The 18,732-nt window shown below is 43.0% G+C and overlaps 1 protein-coding gene across 4 annotated transcripts in view; it reads left to right on the top strand.

Annotated features, from left to right (window-relative positions):
* Positions 1-18,732, top strand: part of LOC144511598 (protein DEK-like) — a 54,853-nt gene that overhangs the window by 4,932 nt on the left and 31,189 nt on the right. For 2 of the 4 annotated variants that reach the window (XM_078241910.1, XM_078241912.1), the window contains exons 2-4: positions 8,849-8,904; positions 16,699-16,863; positions 16,946-17,059. In XM_078241910.1, coding sequence (XP_078098036.1) covers positions 16,707-16,863; positions 16,946-17,059 — 271 coding nt within the window. In that variant the 5' untranslated portion in view covers positions 8,849-8,904; positions 16,699-16,706. The remainder of the gene's footprint in view (positions 1-8,848; positions 8,905-16,698; positions 16,864-16,945; positions 17,060-18,732) is intronic. The other 2 variants (XM_078241911.1, XM_078241909.1) reach the window with 1 other exon arrangement.

The following is an 18,732-nucleotide window of genomic DNA, read 5'->3' as shown; positions in this document are numbered from 1 at the left end:
GAGGCTTGGCTGCAATCCTTAGAGAGTCAGCTGCATGGTATGTCAGATATCCTGATGGATCTAGCAAATTGATGCTGGAGGAAGAATATCCGTGTGATCAGGTTTCCAGAGGGAGCTGAAGGCAAGCTCCCGGTTAAATTTTTTGGAAGTTGCCTGTCACGCTTTTTAACCTTGATTATGAAGGCAGCGTGAATCAAGCTTGATGGTGCGCATCGTATCCTATCCTCGTGGCCTATATATATATATATATATATATAGTAGATTTTTTTCACCAGATACCCTTTCTTATAATTATGATTAAAATATGTGGTACCATTGCAGGAGGCGGCATAGTGGTTTAATATGAAGGTAGTGGTTAGGACCCGGTGAGTCTTCACTGCGGGTGAGAAACCCCCACCCCCAGATCTTACGGGTGTGTGTATCTTTTGTATTTCAGTTGTTCTGGGGTTATAAAAACCTTGCTTAACTCCTGTTATGGTACAGACAGACTACACATCCTGGGTATTGTGTTGTCAGCACTTCCACTATGGCTGGGATGGGAGAAAGCTTCCTTTGGTGCATGCTCAAGTGTGGCATGAAAATGCATGGCGGTTTAACTGCCATTTTACTTGTGCTAGTATCCTGCATTTTTTGTGGTTGGAAACACAATGGCAGTAGCTACTATATAGATTTGCTTCCATAAGTCTGTGGCTCTGTTGCCATTATCCTGTGAGCTTGGTTGTGCACCGCTCAGCCAGTTGTGGCTGTAACCTGATATTCCCCAAATCCTTCGATATATCATTATGTTACTTATATGGTGGGAGTTGCTCAACACAATGAATAATCTGAACCAAATGTGTTGGTAATTTGTTTTCTCTCTCTCTTCCCACTTGTATTTGTTTGAAACTGATCCTGTTGTATCACACCAATCTTTGAGAGATTGCATTTCTTGTATAAAACAAAAAAATCTTCAATAAGAATAAGGGATCACCCATTAAGACAAACATGAGATTTTTTCTGAGGGTCATAATCTTTGGAACTCTTTAAAAGTCAGGGGTGCAGACAAAGGTAGAGGTAGATTGCTTCTTGATAAGCAAGCGGGTGAAAAATTATTGGGGGTAGGTGGGAATGTGAAGTTGAGGTAATAATCAGATCAGCCATGATCTTATTGAATGGTGGAGCAGGCTTGCAGGGCCAAGCCGCCTACTCCTGTTCCAAATTCATATGTTCATATTCCCTCCCTAAACTTCTCTTTACTCCTTTTTAAACTTTGACCAAATGTTTGACCATATGCGCCAATACCAGTTTGTGGTTTTGTGTTGCATTTTGTTTGCCAAAGCTCCTGTTATATGCTGAGATGTTTCACTGTTAAAGATGCTATATGAATGCAAGTTGTTGTAGTGCTGCACAATTTGAGAGTATTGCCACCAGTGTGCTGCAGACATTTTGCAGTTTACTTGTGGTGGCTAATTACCTTTTAGGCCTCAAATTTAGTTCATTGTGTACTTCATATGCTAGAACTGCCTTGGTTTCTAACTTTCTTTGTGAATCTTAACTGCATTTTTTATGAGTTACATTATAGTTGTTGAGCAAGGGTAATGAGAATCAGCAAGATACATTATTGAGAAATGTCAATTTCTCCTTCACCGGGCATGATCACATTTCTTGAGATACAGGCACTCTTGAGGCAATTCCTTTTGTCTTTTGTAACTGTTGCTTAAATACTACAGCATAACAAATTAAATTCTTCCAAATACATGGTAAGTGACTTTATGGGGGCATTTATGCTTCTTAATTTTAGGCATGGCTAAAGTAGTACATCAAATTTTGTAATCCTTCAAGATAACACCCACCCAACTTCATTACCTAACAAAATATCTGTAGATTCCGGAGGGAATGAGAAAATCTGAATGACTGGTGAAAATCTTCATATTGTTTGAGAGTTTCAATTGCATTGCCTTAATTTAGTATTGCTTGTTTTCTGTGGGTTTTCATTTTATAGTCACTGGGCAAGCAGAGGAACTGAAACTGGGAGTGCAAGAAAACTCAGTTTTGCATGGTAATTTAGAGATGCTTCAACCAGTGTTGCGACAGCATCTTCAGAAAAGTGACATTATTTAGTGTGACCGCAGATTACTTGTGCTATTCTCTCTTTGTGGCATGGTATTGGCATCTTTTCACATCTTGCGTCAATCTTAAATTTGTCTAGACTAATTATTCAAATGTTTTGATTGAATGTTTGGAGTTCCTGATGGTTTTCTGTTTGGTCCATACTCACTGATTATCAATCACGTGTTGATAACTTACAAAATTAGAAGGGAGCTTGTAGCACTGATGCTACCAGCTGCATAAAGGTAATATATTATTTTAAAGCCAAACTGCAAGACTGGATGGACAGAGTACCACTCTATAGGTATATTTGCAATCCACTTTCAGCTACTTGAGTCCCTGGGATGATAATGATACTTCCACAATACTGTGTGGAAGTTCTAGATTTGGACCAAGCATAATGTCTCCAAGTATAACTTGGAGAGGAACATGGGCAGATCATATCTTTCTCTTGTTTTTCTCAACGATGGGGTTAGGATGCTGTCAAAGTCAGCTTGGTGAGTTGCTTGTGTCAGCTGATCCTATAGGCAATGCAAACAGCAGTCATAATGTGCCAGCAGTCCTTGGGGTGATGATGATGCTTCCACAATATGGGGTGCCACGGTGGCACAGTGGTTAGCATTGCTGCCTTAGCACTGCTGCCTCACAGCACCAGGGATCTGGGTTTGATTCTCTGCTTGGATCACAGTGCAGACTCCGCAGACATTCTCCCCTGTGTCTGCGTGTGCTCCGGTTTCCTCCCACAGTACAAAAGATGTGCTGGTTAGGTGCATTGGCCGTGCTAAATTCTCCTTCCGTGTACCCGAACAGGCACCGGAATGTGGCGACTGGGGGATTTTCACAGTAACTTCATTGCAGTGTTAATGTAAGCCTACTTGTGACACTAATAAATAAACTTCAAAGCAGTGGAGGGTATGGCTGTTGAGTTCATTGTCAAGGACTTTAGTCAAACAGAATGCTTTATCGAGATGCTTTCAAGCTACTTCAACATTGTTGCAACTACACTACTTGCAATGATTACTCCAAGTCAAGAATGAGGCAGTTGTGGGATATTCAGCTTCTGTCTTGCCTGTGTGATCACGGTGTTGATATGGTTTCAAGCCCCCTGTTGAGAACCTGGTGATGATGCTATTGAAGGTCAGGTGAAATAGCTGGGCATTTTCTTGGGAGATGGTCATGATTTGGCACAGGCCATCGTAGACATGGATGTAGACCAGAACCTACTGGAAATTTTATTGGTAGAGTTATCAATGGAACTGAACACTGAAACCACCAGCAACCAGACCACTGCTGACTTTGTGACAAAGAAGATCTTTGAAGTAGTTGAAGATGACCGGGTTGAGGACACTTTCCTAGGAACTTCAGTAATGATGCTATGTGACTACAACTATTTGCCTTCTCTGTCACCCTCCAATTTTAAGTTTTCTCTTCCTATTCCAATGCAATCATCTTAAGTAGTCCATTAAGAACTATGCTTGAAATCATATTTATGTACATGCTGCTCAGTGACAAAATCTGCTTGCATGAACACTGACACAGCCATATTTTGTTTTCTCTGACATCTCTTTCGATCCCTCTGTTGCCTCTGTGCAGATTGCTTGCCTGATTTCTAGTTGGCTATGAATCTGCAATTTCCTGCAGCTGAACATTTGGATTCCACACCAAGCTCCATTCCCTGAACACCAACTTTATCTACCTCCCTGCCACTATCTCAGGTTGAATCGGTGTTTGTAACATCTCTTTCTTTCTAGTAAACATTGTATTCAGTTTCCCATCCAATTTTCCTTCTTCCACAAAGATAATGTGCCTCTATCTCAATTGCAAGCTGAAGCCCTCATCTACACCTTTGGTTTGCAATAGTTGAAACTGAAATGCTGTCCTGGCTGCCTTGTCAACATTTGCAAACTTCTCATTCAAAATGGAACTACACATATCTTAAACAGTACCAAAGTCTTCATGCCCATCACCCATGTCCTTGCTGATCTATATTTGCTTTCAGTGTCTTTCATTTGAAATTTTCATTCTTGTATTTAAGTCCCTCTGTGGCTTTTAATCTTTAAATCTCTCTAATGCTACACTCTGTTTAAACTCTTTAATCCTCTGCCTCCAGCCCTTCCTTCCTTCCACTACCACACTCCCTTGCCTCACTTTTCAGATACTCACTTTGTGCTTCAGAATTGTCTCTAAATATGTAATTTTAATATTGAATTGTACGTGTTCCTTTCTATCTGTAACTAACAGCCTATTTTAAATAATCTGACTGCAAGTGTGGTTTAAATGAAATATGTTGGAAATTATTTATTCATTTATGGATGTGGCCGTCGCTGGCTAGGCCAGCATTTATTGCCCATCTGTAGTTGTCCTTCAGAAGGTGGTGGTGAGCTACAGTCCCTGAGGTGCAGGTACAAAGTGTTAGGGAGGGAATCCCAGGATTTTGACCCAGCAACAGTGAAGGCATGACGATTTCATTTCCAGGTCAGGATGTTGAGCGACTTGGAGGGGAACCTCCAGATGGTGTTGTTTCCATGTGCCTGCTGCCCTTGTTTTTCTCGGTGGCAGTGGTTGTGGGTTTGGAAGGTGCTGCCTAAGGAACCTTGGTGAGTTCCTGCAGTGCACCTTGTGGATGTACACACGGCTGCCACTGCTCTTCAGTGGTGAAGCGAGTGATTGCTACCCCTTCCACAAACAATCAAATGGGTTCCTTTGTCCTGGATAGTTTTGAGCTTCTTGAGTGTTGCTGGAGGTTCACTCATCCAGACAAGTGCAGAGTGTTCCATTACACTCCTGACTTGTTCCTTGTAGATGGTGGACAGGCTTTGAAGAGTCAGGAAGTGAGTTACTCGCCACAGGATTCCTCGTTTTTGACCTGCTTTGATAGCCATAGTATTTAGATGGCTTGTCCAGTTCATTTCTGGTCAATGGTAACCCCCAGGATGTTGATAGTGGGGCATTCAGCGATGTTAATGCCATTGAATGTCAAGTAGCAATGGTTAGATCTTTTGTTGAAGATGCTCATTGTATGGCACTTCTGTGTCTTGAATGTTACTTGCCACTTGTCAGCGCAAGCCTGCATATTGTCCAGGTCTTAGTTCATTTGGACATGGACTGCTTCAATATCTGAGGAGTCGTGAATGGTACTGAATGTTGTGCAATGTTGGGTGGCACAGTGGTTAGCACTGCTGCCTCCAGGGACCTGGGTTTGAATCCCGGCTTGGGTCACCATCTGTGTGGAATTTGTACATTCTTCCTGTGTCTGCATGGGTTTCCTCCGGGTGCTCCAGTTTCCTCCCATGGTCCAAAGATGCGTGGATTAGGTTGATTGGTTATGCTAAATTGCCATAGTGTCCCGGGATGTGTAGGTTAGGGGGATTAGTGGGGTACATGTGTGGGGATAGGGCCTGGGGTGGGATTGTTGTTGGTACAGACTCGTTGCACCTTGGGTTTCTATAATATAATCATCAGCAAACATCCCCGCTTCTGATCTTATGACAGAAAGAAGGTAATTAATGAAGCAGCTGAAGATGGTTGGGCCTCAGACACTACCCTGAGAAACTTGTGCAGTAATGTTTGATTTGATTTTATTATTGTCACATGTATTAGTATACAGTGTCCTGGAGTTGAGATGATTAGCCTCCAACCACCACAACCATCTTCCTCTGTGCCAGGTATAACTACAACTAATGGAGGGTTTCCCCTGATTCCCAAAGACTTCAGTTTTGCTAGGGCTCCTTACAGTAGTAACTTTCAACAAGGTATTGAACATAGACTTGAAAAAGAAAGAATCTTGCAGGTCCGCGGGAAAGCACAGGGGACTGTGGGATAGCTCTTACAAAAAGTTAGTAGAGACAAAATGTGCTGGAAGGCTTCCAATGTGGAACTGGATTTGGTGCAAACCGATGTTGTATTCCTGAAGTTTAGAGCTAGAAAGTTGATGGGAAAGTTCACAACAATTTGGTGTGTGTTTTTTTAAAACAAAAGGGCCCGAAAGCACCTGATGAATGGTTAAGAAAATGGATGCCAAGCCAAAAAGTAAACGATTCCAAGTCAGGCCAAGTTTGGTTGAAGAAATGGGCTTTAAGAACATTTTGTGAAGTTGGGAGAAGCTTGGGGAAAAAGTTCCAAACAGTGAAATTAAGACCGAAGGATCTACCAAGCATGGTACAGATGAGGGGTTGGGATGATGTATAAAAGATATAACCAGCTGAATGAAGAGTGGAGCTATAAACCTGGAAGGAGTGGCAGAGTTTAGGTAGGGGAAACCATGCAGGGTAAGGCCCAAGCAGCAGGGATTTAGACAAGTTGGAATTTATGGAGGAGATGGATGGAAAACCAACACAGATGACATTAAAATAGTCAAGTGTGGAAGTGGCAGTAGTATGCTAAAGGATCATAGCAGCAGAGAGGTAAACTGAGGATTAGAAACAAGTCATTTTGGAAGTGGAAATAAATGGTCCTTGCAATTGGAGAGCATGTGGGGTTAAAATTAGCTGCAAACAGGATTATGAGCTTTTCACTTATTAGTTAAGAGCAGCAGGGGGATTGGGAGTTGAAGATGATTCTTTTGATCTTATTAATATTGAACGAGAAAATATTAACTCATTCAAGACTTGTTGAGCAAGCAGTGTGACGGTTGGGATTGAGTAAAGGGGTGGTCTGATAGAGCTGGCTCTCATCTAATATGAAGCTGGCCCTGTGTGTATGAATGAGAAATGGTATACTGATCAGGATGTGTTGGTACCATTCTTGGGAAATCTAGAGGTGACCAAGAGGGGAAAGGAAGAGAATGAGCGGTGGAAGTGTGTTCGCTTAAGTAAGAATGGAGCAATGGAGAGGTAGTTCTATGGAGAAGGAGAGCAGAGGAAAGATATTGATGGACAATAATGACTAAGACCAAGTCAGATGTTGTAGTTAGGTTAATGCATCACAATTACTCTGTTGTCTACCATTCATGGGTGGTCAACATTTTTTTCATTCAATCATACTGTTAATAGAATCATAACATTGACCTGGTTGAAAACTGGTGTTTAACTTTAAGACCAAGTGTGGACCCTTGTAGAGTGCAGTAATTTGGATGTGGGGGTCATTACATGCCTGACCAAGTAAGGGTGACAGATTTCTTTCCTATAGAACATTAGTGAACCAATTTTTACAACTATCAACAATGGTTTCATGGTCATCATTAGACTTTTAATTCTAGATTTTTGAGTTCAGATTTCACCATTTACCATGGTGGGATTTGAACCCGGGACCGCAGAGCATTATCTTGGGTCTCTGGATTACTAGTCCAGTAACAATACTACTACTACATCAATGCCTCCCTAGGTACTAGAATTCATCTGATGAGTAGAGTGCCCCTTTTTATTCCATAACATTGGGGCACAGAGTTCATAATTTGTTCTGTACTGCGGAGACCTTTAAAACATTTGCCAGTAATGTACCTAACCAATTCCACTGTCCATCCCTCCCAAGATATGGAGATGCCAGCATTGGACTGGGGTAAGCACAGTAAGAAGTCTCACAACGCCAGGTTAAAGTCCAACAGGTTTATTTGGTAGCACAAGCCACAAGCTTTCGGAGCACTGCCCCTTCATCAGGTGAGTGGGAGCTCTGTTCACAAACAGGGCAAATAAAGACACAAACTCAATTTACAAAATAATGGTTGGAATGCGAGTCTTTACAGGTAATCAAGTCTTAAAGGTTCAGACAATGTGAGTGGCGAGAGGGTTAAGCACAGGTTAAAGAGATGTGTATTGTCTCCAGCCAGGACAGTTAGTGAGAGTTTGCAAGCCCAGGCAAGTCGTGCGGGTTACAGATAGTGTGACATGAACCCAAGATCCCGTTTGAGGCCATCCTCATGTGTGCGGAACTTGGTTATCAGTCTCTGCGCAGCGACTGTAAATTGAGTTTGTGTCTTTATATGCCCTGGTTGTGAACAGAACTCCCACTTACCTGATGAAGGAGCAGCGCTCAGAAAGCTTGTGTTTTGTGCTACCAAATAAACCTGTTGGACTTTAACCTGGTGTTTTGAGACTTCTTACTGTGCATCCCTCCCAAGCTATGCATGCCATCCCCTCCAAAGCAATTGCCAAATTAACACTGATATTTCCCCATGAGCTCCCCCCACCACCCCTTAAATTCCAACAGTATTGATTTATATCTTAACTAAACACAAGGTAGTGCTGACCCTCAGAGGAACAAAATTTAGGCTTCATTCCTTAACGAGCTGGGGGGTGGGGAGGAGAGTTGGGCAGGTGTTGTCACTAATCTTGCATGCATACTGGGCTAGTGCAGAGCTGCCGACTATGCGGGCAGTTGTTGCTTAGCTGGTTCCAGGTTATGCTTGCACATACTCATCTTCCAGATGCTGTGCATATTAACACCACTGGTGGGAGGTGAGGGGAAAGGACAAATTCTCGTTGATTTTCATCCCAGTATTTTAAATAAAAAGACAGCGGACCTTCATAGCTGTCAGAGGGAATTCCCACTGCTTCATATCCACATTCCATCTTTGCATAGGATAGCTAAACAACTATGTATGTGTGTGTGAGGCATTTTAAATGTCACAGTTAGCAAGCACACATCTGACATTACCTGCATGGCAGAGATTAGAAGAGCCACACCTAGTTGTAAGCAGAGGACCTTAAACCTTGTACCAAGTACTTTCTATCAGTTGGATCAAAAATTGTAATACTCTGCACTTACTAACCAAATGTTACAATAAAGTTTTAAAATATCTAATTAACCATCTGTCATCCCATAGGAACAGAACAACCACATTTGATATCTCCCTTAAACTGACCAATCAAAACAATCCAGGTGGGAAAAAGTTGCATGTTATTATAGATGAATTACAGGCCAAATGCCTGAAGCAATCAGTAGGAACTTTTTTATCGTTACACTTTGTACTAATGGCAACATGGCACTTTGTGGTTAAGTTTGTTAAAATATTGTAAGTTGGGTTTTTTTTGAGATGTGAGCGTTGCAGGCTAAGCCAACTCTTATTGCCCTTTCTTTAATTGCCTTTGTAGGGACTGGTGAGCTGGCTTCTTGAACTGCTGCAGTCCATGTGGTGTAACTCACATGCACAGTCCTGTTAGGGAGGGAGTTCTAAGATTTTGATGCAGCAAGTGAAGGAATAGTGATCGAGTTAGCGTGTGGCTTTGAGGAGAACTTGCAGGTGCTAGTGGTGTTCCCATGCATCTGCTGCCCCTCCATTTCTAGCTGAGAGGTCAGATCTTCAGATAGTCCACAATGCTGCCACTGTGCATCGGTGGTGGAGGAGGTGAATACGTATTATGGTGGATGGGTGCCATTCAAGCCGGCTGCTTTGTCCATAAGACATAGGAGCAGAATTAGGCCGCTTGGCCCATTGAGTCTGCTCTGCCATTCAATCATAAATGGCTGATATTTTTCTCATCCTCATTCTCCTGCCCCTTCCCCATAACCCCTGATCCCCTTATTAATCAAGAACCTATCTATTTCTGTCTTAAAGACACTCAATGACTTGGCCTCCACAGCAAAGAGTTCCACAGATTCACCACTCCCTGGCTGAAGAAATTCCTCCTCATCTCTGTTTTAAAGGATCGTCCCTTCAGCCTGAGGTTGTGCCCTATGGTTCTAGCTTTTCCTACTAGTGGAAACATCCTCTCTACATCCACTCTATCTAGGTCTCGCAGTATCCTGCAAGTTTCAATAAGATTCCCCCCTCATCCTTCTAAACTCCAATGAGTACAGAGCCAGAGTCCGCAACCATTCCTCATACGACAAGCTTTTCATTCCAGGGATTATTCTTGTGAACCTCTTTGGAACAATATGTAGATAGCCTGACTAGAGAGGGGGCTATACTGGACCTAGTACTGGGGAATGAGCCTGGTCAGGTCTTCAAACTTTCAGTAGGGGAACATGTAGCAAATAGCGACCACAATTCTGTTAGCTTTAGGATAGCGATGGAAAAGGATGAGTGGTGTCCCAAGGGTAAGGTGTTGGATTGGGGGAAGGCTAACTTTAGTGGGATTAGGCAGAAATTGGCAGCTGTTGATTGGGAGAGGCTGTTTGAGGGTAAATCCACATCTGGCATGTGGGACTCTTTTAAGGAACAGTTGTTAGGGCTGCAGGATAGGCATGTGCCTGTAAAAAAGAACGATGGGAAGGGTAGGATTCGAGAACCGTGGATAACCAGGGAAATTGAGGGACTGGTCAAAAAGAAAAGAGAGGCGTACGTTAGGTCCAGGCAGCTAAAAACGGAGGGAGCTCTGGAGGAATACAAAGAAAGTAGGAAAGAACTCGAACGAGGAATTAGAAGGGCAAAAAGGGGTCACGAAATGTCCTTGGCAGACAGGATTAAGGAGAATCCCAAGGCATTTTATTCATACGTTAAGAACAAAAGGGTTGTCAGGGAAAAAATCAGACCTCTCGGACAAAAGTGGGGAATTATGCTTAGAGCCCAAAGAAGTAGGGGAGATCCTAAATGAATACTTTGCGTCGGTATTCACAAAGGAGAGGGATGTGTTGACTGGGAGTGTCTCGGAGGGGAGTGTTGAACCGTTAGAGAAAATCTCCATTACAAGGGAGGAAGTGTTAGGTTTTTTAGAGAATATAAAGACTGACAAATCCCCAGGGCCTGATGGAATCTATCCAAGGCTGCTCAGGGAGACGAGAGATGAAATCGCTGGGCCTCTGACACAAATCTTTGTCTCGTCACTGGACACAGGTGAGGTCCCAGAGGATTGGAGGATAGCTAATGTGGTCCCGTAATTTAAGAAGAATAGGAAGGATAACCCGGGAAATTATAGGCCAGTGAGCTTGACGTCCGTGGTAGGGAAGTTGTTGGAGAGGATTCTTAGGATGTATGCGCATTTAGAAAGGAATAAACTCATTAACGATAGTCAGCATGGTTTTGTGAGAGGGACGTCATGCCTCACTAACCTGGTGGAGTTTTTTGAAGAAGTGACTAGAATGGTTGACGAGGGAAGGGCCGTGGATGTCGTCTATATGGACTTTAGTAAAGCGTTTGACAAAGTACCTCATGGTAGGTTGGTGCAAAAGGTTGGATTTCATGGGATAAAGGGGGAGGTGGCTAGATGGGTGGAGAACTGGCTTGGTCACAGAAAGAAGTCTCACAACATCAGGTTAAAGTCCAACAGGTTTATTTGGTAGCAAATACCATAAGCTTTCGGAGCACTGCTCCATCGTCAGATGGAGTGGATATCCACTCCATCTGACGAAGGAGCAGTGCTCCGAAAGCTTATGGTATTTGCTACCAAATAAACCTGTTGGACTTTAACCTGGCGTTGTGAGACTTCTTACTGTGCTTACCCCAGTCCAACGCCGGCATCTCCACATCTTGGTCACAGAAGACAGAGGGTGGTAGTGGAAGGGTCTTTTTCCGGTTGGAGGCCTGTGGCTAGTGGTGTTCCGCAGGGCTCTGTATTGGGACCTCTGCTGTTTGTGATTTATATAAACGATCTGGAAGAAGGTGTAACTGGGGTGATCAGTAAGTTTGCGGACGACACAAAATTGGCTGGACTTGCAGATAGTGAGAAACATTGTCAGAGGCTACAGATGGATATAGGTAGGCTGGAAATTTGGGCAAAGAAATGGCAGATGGAGTTCAATCCAGATAAATGCGAAGTGATGCATTTTGGTAGAACTAACGTAGGGGGGAGCTATACGATAAATGGGAGAACCATAAAGGGTGTAGATACGCAGAGGGACCTGGGTGTGCAAGTCCACAGATCCTTGAAGGTGACGTCACAGGTGGAGAAGGTGGTGAAGAAGGCATATGGCATGCTTGCCTTTATAGGACAGGGCATAGAGTATAAAAGTTGGGGTCTGATGTTGCAGAGGTATAGAACGTTGGTTCGGCCGCATTTGGAATACTGCGTCCAGTTCTGGTCGCCACACTACCAGAAGGGCGCGAAGGCTTTAGAGAGAGTGCAGAGGAGGTTTACCAGGATGTTGCCTGGTATGGAGGGGCTTAGTTATGAGGAGAGATTGGGTAAACTGGGGTTGTTCTCACTGGAAAGACGGAGGATGAGGGGAGACCTAATAGAGGTGTATAAAATTATGAAAGGCATAAATAGAGTGAACGGCAGAAGCTTTTTCCCAGGTCGGTGGTGACGTTCACGAGGGGTCATAGGTTCAAGGTGAAGGGGGGGAGGTTTAACACGGATATCAGAAGGACATATTTTACACAGAGGGTGGTGGGGGTCTGGAATGCGCTGCCAGGCAAGGTGGTGGAGGCGGGCACAGTGGGAACGTTTAAGACTTATCTAGATAGCCACATGAACGGAGTGGGAATGGAGGGATACAAAAGAATGGTCTAGTTTGGACCAGGGAGTGGCGCGGGCTTGGAGGGCCGAAGGGCCTGTTCCTGTGCTGTTTTGTTCTTTGTTCTCTGGACCCTTTCCAAGGCCAGCATATCCTTTCTTAGTTATGGGGCCCAAAACTGCTCACAAAACTCCAAATGGGGTCTGACCAGAACCTTATACAGCCATAGAAGTACATCCCTGCTCTTGTATTCCAGCCCTCTCGACATGAATGTTAAAATTGCATTTGCCTTCCTAACTGCCTACTGAACCTGCACGTTAACCGTAAGAGAATCTTGAACACCCTGGATGGTGTGGAGTTTGTGTCTTCTTGAAGCTGCACTCATCCAGGCAAGTGGGCAGTATTCCATCACATTCCTGATTTCTACCTTATAAATAGTAGACAGGCTTTGGGGAGTCCAGAGGTGAATTACTTGCCGCAGGATTCCTAGCCTCTGATCTGCTGTTGTAGCTACAATATTTTTATGACGACTTCAGTTCAATTTCTCGTTAATGGTAAACCCTAGGATGATGCTAGTGGGGGATTCAATGATGGTAATGCCATAGAATATCATGGGGGTTTGGTTAGGTTCCCTTTTTGAGATGTTCGTTGCCTGGCACTTGTGAGACACGAATGTTACTTGCCAATTATCATCCCAGGCCTGAATGTTACCCAGGTTTTGCTGCATATAGACATCCCAGGTGAAAAGGTGCTCGCTGGCTTCTTGAGCACTGCAGTCCATGTGGTGTAGGTACATGCACAGTGATGTTAGGGAGGGGGTTTAGATGCTTCAGTATCTGAGGAGTCACAAATATAACTGAACACTGTGCAGTCATCTGTGAACATCCCCATTTTGGATCTCATGATGGAGTGAAGGTCATTGATGATTTGGCCCAGGGCACTACCTTGAGGGACTCCAGCAATGATATCTCGGAGCTGAGATTGACCTCCAGTGACCACCACCATCCTTCTTTGTGCCAGATATGACTCTCAACCAGTGGAGAGTTTTCACCTTGATTCTATTGACTGAGGTTTTGCAAGGGCCCCTGAATACCACAGTTGGTCAGATGCTGCCTTGGTGTCAAGGGCAATCACACTCCCCTCAGTTCTGGAGTTCAGCTGTCTCAATCAAGGCTGTAATGAGGACAAAACCTGAGGGGCCCTGACAGATCCAAACTGTGTGTTAGTGAGTAGTTGCAACTTGATAGCACTTGTAATGACACTTTCCATAATTTTGTTGATGGAGAGTAGACTGCTGCGGTGGTAATTGGCTGGGTTGGATTTGTCCTGCTTTTTCAAATATTTGGAAAGTTGTAATTTTAAAAAATCCTTTTGCACTCAGATTCCCAACCTCTCAATGTTTCCATAGCCTGGAATTGACCAGTGCCATAGAAAGATCAGCAGCCTGTAGTATAGTGTTTTCTACTTTACTGTGTTTCTGTTATAAATCTCTTCTCCCTTGATAGTTCCCCTTGCCACCTTACCTTGGTGATTTCAACTAAATGAAATTGGAAACAGTCAACTTTAGTGCTGCCAATTCACCATGGTTAATTGTGAATGTGTTGTAAAATACTAATCAATTTCCATTATTACATCAATACATTTTTGTATGCCAGCTGAAGTAATTTGATTTACAAACAGGATGCATAATTGCCCCGTTATCCCCTTTAGTGTGGGAGCTTAGAAACCAGCTGATATCCAGGCCGCTGTGAGCAGCAGGACTGGGGATCGGGAAAATTGCTTGGAAGGTGAAATTTTGGCAACTGCAAATTTTGAATCACTTATCAATTGAAATGCATGCTATTGCTGAATAAATGTGTGGACAGAGAAATAGTTTGGGTGGCAGGGTGAATATAACGCAATAGACATTTCACAGAAAATAAATTGAGTTACAAAATGTGATCTAAGAAATCTTCATCTGGTTTATTGGATGTTTATTAGCATCGAATTATTAACCTTGAAGCAGTGACTTTGATCATGGATCTTTTACTTGAGGCTGATTTTAAAACAATCATCGAGTTGTCAGCATTTTGTAACTGTCAGGCGTTCTTGAAGATGTTTGTCACTTTTTCCTCCAAATTTTGTAGATTGGCTTGTGAGATTGTAAATGATCTCAAAAGTAGGACAGACATGGGATTTGTGAAATTAAACAGGGAATTAGTGGAGAGGTGAACATGATCTAGGAGGTGACTGAGTTTTGGAACCTTAGTTAAGGAAAAATTTAGAAAGGAAGATTTAAGTAATGCAGCAGTTGGAGAAGGTAGATAGGTGACATTACAGTTGAAGGATATTGATAGTGGTTTTGTAGGGGAGAGTTTAAGTTGCTTAGGAGAGGGCGGCATTGACTCAATTAACTTGGGAGCTTGGAAAGGTAGTTGCATGGGGAGAAGGTTCAGAGAGAGAAAAGAAAAGGCCACTGACTAGATCAAGATAAATTTTAATGGAATATGGAGAGAAACTACACAGATGAAGTCTACAGATAAAGTGGGTAAGCGACTGGGATAGTTTGAGGGTCGGAGCCATGAATGGAACAGGCAGAGATGGTTGCATAGATGATCTGGATATGAAAGCTGAAGGAATTCCTTGAGCTCCTTGCACTTGGTGTTTGAGGTTAGGGTAAGGATGTTGTTAAGTCATAGGGGCGGCACGGTGGCACACTGCTGCCTCTCAGTTCCAGGGACCCAGGTTCAATGGGTAAAATGCTCTTTTGGAGAGTCAGTGAAGACTCGGTGGGCCGAGCGACTGCTTTCTGCACTGCAGGGGTTGTATAGTTCCATGGCTCCTGCTCTGTGAAACCTCTTGATATTTTATTGTTTTTATTCCCTCATTATCTGTGTAACCTCCAGTAGTCCTCTGAACCCTCTGCATTCTTCCAATTTTGGCCTCTTGTACATCCCTGATTTCCATTGATGGACCTAAGCTCTGGAGTTCCTCCCCTAAACAACTGTGCCTCTTTGCCTCCTGTATCTTCTTTAAAGCTTCTTTTAACAAGCTTTTGGTTATCTGTCGTAATATCTCTGAGGCTCAGTGCCAAATTTTGCTTGATACCACTCCTGTTAAATGTTACAAGCAATAGTAATTCAAGTAATGCGAGAGGTGGGGATAGGAATAGCAGTGGCGCAAAGAAGTGGCCAGAGATCCTTAATAAAGTAGTGCAAATGAAATCATTTGTGATTGACTGTGGCAAATGACACTTCTCCATCTTTCTCAGCTTTCATCTTCGACATGGTCAACCATACAATCTTCCAGCTGTCTGGGTGACCCCACCTGGTTCAATTATCTTTCCAGTCTTGGTCAGAGAATCCGTAGCAATGGCTTCTCTTTCACTCCTGCCTTGTTATTTCTAGGATTCTTCAGGAATCTGTCCTCAACATCCTTTGTCTCAGAACAGCATCCAGCTCTGTCTCTCAACCCTTTTACTATTTCTGATTCGTCACACTGCTTGTCTAACATCCTGTAATAGATGAGCAAGAATTTCCTCCCAACTAAATATCGGAAGATCAAAGTCATTGTCAGTTCTTGATGTACACTCTGTCTGCTAGTCATCAACTCTATCCACTTCCCTGGCAGCTTTGTCCAACTCCTCCCCTGATTTGGGTCATCTACTGCTGAAACCCCCATATATGCTTTTGTTAAGTATATCAATGACTATTCCAGTGTTCTCCTGGCTGGCTTACCATCTTCCACCTTGAGCTTTTCTAACTTAATATCTCACCCAGTAACTGAATATTTTTAAGGCAGAGAGAGAGATTCTTGACTAATGAGGGAGTCAAAGGTTATTGGGGATAGGTGGAATGTGGGATTGAGGCCACAATCAGATCAGCCATGATGTGATGGAATGGTGGAGCAGGCTCGAGGGGCCTAATGGCCTATTCCTGTTTTTGATTTGTATGTTTATATATTCATATCTGCTGATGTCTTCCGTGTAATCTTGTTTCATAGTGCTCCTGTGAAGTATCTTAGGACACTTTATTACATTGGAGGTGTAGGTTGTTGTGGAAGCTATGAGGAGAGTGGAAGTATATGTTGACATGATAAAATTGAGAATTTTGGAAAAGTTTGAGGTGGTAAAGGAGGATGATGAGAGCCAATTTTGGGAAGAAATTGCCACTTGTCCCTCTTGTTTGTTTTCAAGGCTATTGATGAAATTGTTCAGATTGTGGACTGAAAAAAATTGTAATAAAGGTTATGAATCAAGGCTTAGAGTTTTATGATTTAAGCAGGTCATGGTGCATTCTGCATTTTGTGAATGTTCTAATGCTTGGTTCCTTAAGAGCTGATACTGATTTTATACATTGACAGACATTCTAATGTCAGTGGAAGCAGATTCAAAGATGGCTGCAGTTGAAAAAGGGGACAAAGCTGAAGGAACAAAGAAGAGAAATAAGCCCGACAAGTCTTCCACAAAAGAAGAAGAGAAAGAAGAACAATTGGAGAGTGAGGAGGAGGAGGAAGAGGAGGAGAGGGGTAAAGTATAAATCAGTGCTTTTTTGTTTAAAGAGTTTGAAACCAAAGTTCATTTACAGGAATGTTTGTTTTAATGTTGCAGTGGGATTACTGGAACGAAGTCCTATTGTAGAAGGGAAAAGGGAAAAGAAAAAAGTGGAAAGACTGACTTTACAAGTGACACCATCTGCAAAAGAGACGTTTAGTATTCCTGAAGGTAAACATTTCAAAACTTTATAGTTGCTTGGATGTTTTTGTGCTTGATTTTGTTGCAAGGCAATAGAAGTGTGGCAGTTTAAATGGGTTATGGGGCATCTGCGATGGAGCAAATTATTGTGTCTGACCTGTGGAAGGAGCGTACATGGTGGACTGAAGAAGGCTTCTTCTCCTTCTGTGCTGTATGTTCATGAGTGAAGCAAATGGGGATACAAATCCTGGAACTGCAAGGTAAAAGGATGCAGTGATCTATTGTGTTCTGATTCGTAAAAGCAGAACTCCAAGGAAAATAAAGTTAATCATGAGTTGTTCTGAAATATACTGTTGTTAATCAAAGACTTAATAATATGTGGGAAAAGACTTATGTGAAAGTAATGGGGCATTTGTTGCTTTATCAGAAGGTGTTTATCATTGTATTAATATGAGGTATGCACGCAAGAGACTATTCATTTAGGTGGAGTGTCTTCATTTTGTGCACCCTTGCTGCTGGCTGTGAAGGCCAATCTTTGACAGGTTCTGCCACAAATGTTGAAAGTGAAGCTGTCAAGTGACGTTGTGGATTGTTGTTTTTGGTGTTGGTGCCTGATGCCAGAATGCTGTTAGTACTGGTCGTCATGGTAGTGCACTCTAGTCTACAAGAGGTGCCACATTTGCCTCTTTTGCCAGCTAATGACTCCCAGATGCTATAGATGATGCTTAGGTCCTTCATGTCACACTTGCAAGCATCCTTGAAGTGGAATCTCGGGTGTTTCATTTGGCTCAGGTGGACATTTGGCTTTGGCTCTGGCTCCGTCACTGCAAGGAAGGCCCATTGGTATGCAAACTTCCCATATCCTGTTCACCTGCCTAGTCGCCCAAAGCTGCCTCTGATTGATGCCAACACAGTTGGGAGCCCTGCCTTTGAGAGGACAGCATATTCATGATTTTGTCCTGCCATGATACACCCGTAATGTCACAAACAGAATCATCGAATCATTGAATTGTTACAGCGCAGAAGGAGGTCATTTAGCCTATTGTGTCATCTGGCTCCTCGAAGGAACAATTCTCCCAGTGCCACACTCCTGTCTTCTCCCTGTAGCCCTGCACAAGTCTTCCTTTTCAAATGATGATCAAATTCCATTTTGAATGTCTTGCTTGAATCGGCCTCCACCTTGCTGAGGCAGCACATTCCATAGCCTAATCACTGGCTGTGTAAAAAAGTTTTGCCTCATGAATCCCTTGGTTCTTTTTACAATTATCTTAAATCCATGCCCTCTTGCTCTTGATCCTTCCATCAATGGGAATAGTTCTTCCCTACCTACTCTGTACAGACCCCTCATGATTTTGAATATCTCTATAAAATCTCCACTCAACTTTAATAAAGGCAAAATACTGCAAATGCTGGAATCTAAAACAGCTCTAACAAAGGGTCATCCTGACTCAAAACGTTGGTTCTATTCTCTCTCCACAGATGATGTCAGACCTGCTGAGTTTTCCCACATTTTTCAGTTTGTTTTTGCTCCTCTCAACTTTCTCTCCAAGGAAAGCAGTCCCAACTTCTCCTGTCTGTCCATGTGACTGAAGTTCTTCATTCCTGGAATCATTCTCGTGAATCTTTTCTACTCACTTTCATGCCTTCACATCTTTCCTAAAGTGTGGTGCCCAGAACTGGATGCAATACTTCAATTGAGTACG

Source organism: Mustelus asterias, chromosome 2, assembly GCF_964213995.1.
Source record: "Mustelus asterias chromosome 2, sMusAst1.hap1.1, whole genome shotgun sequence".
In the NCBI taxonomy this organism is placed as follows: Eukaryota; Metazoa; Chordata; class Chondrichthyes; order Carcharhiniformes; family Triakidae; genus Mustelus; species Mustelus asterias.
The sequence above is the reverse complement of the archived record's forward strand: the minus strand, read 5'-3'. Positions and strand labels throughout refer to the sequence as shown.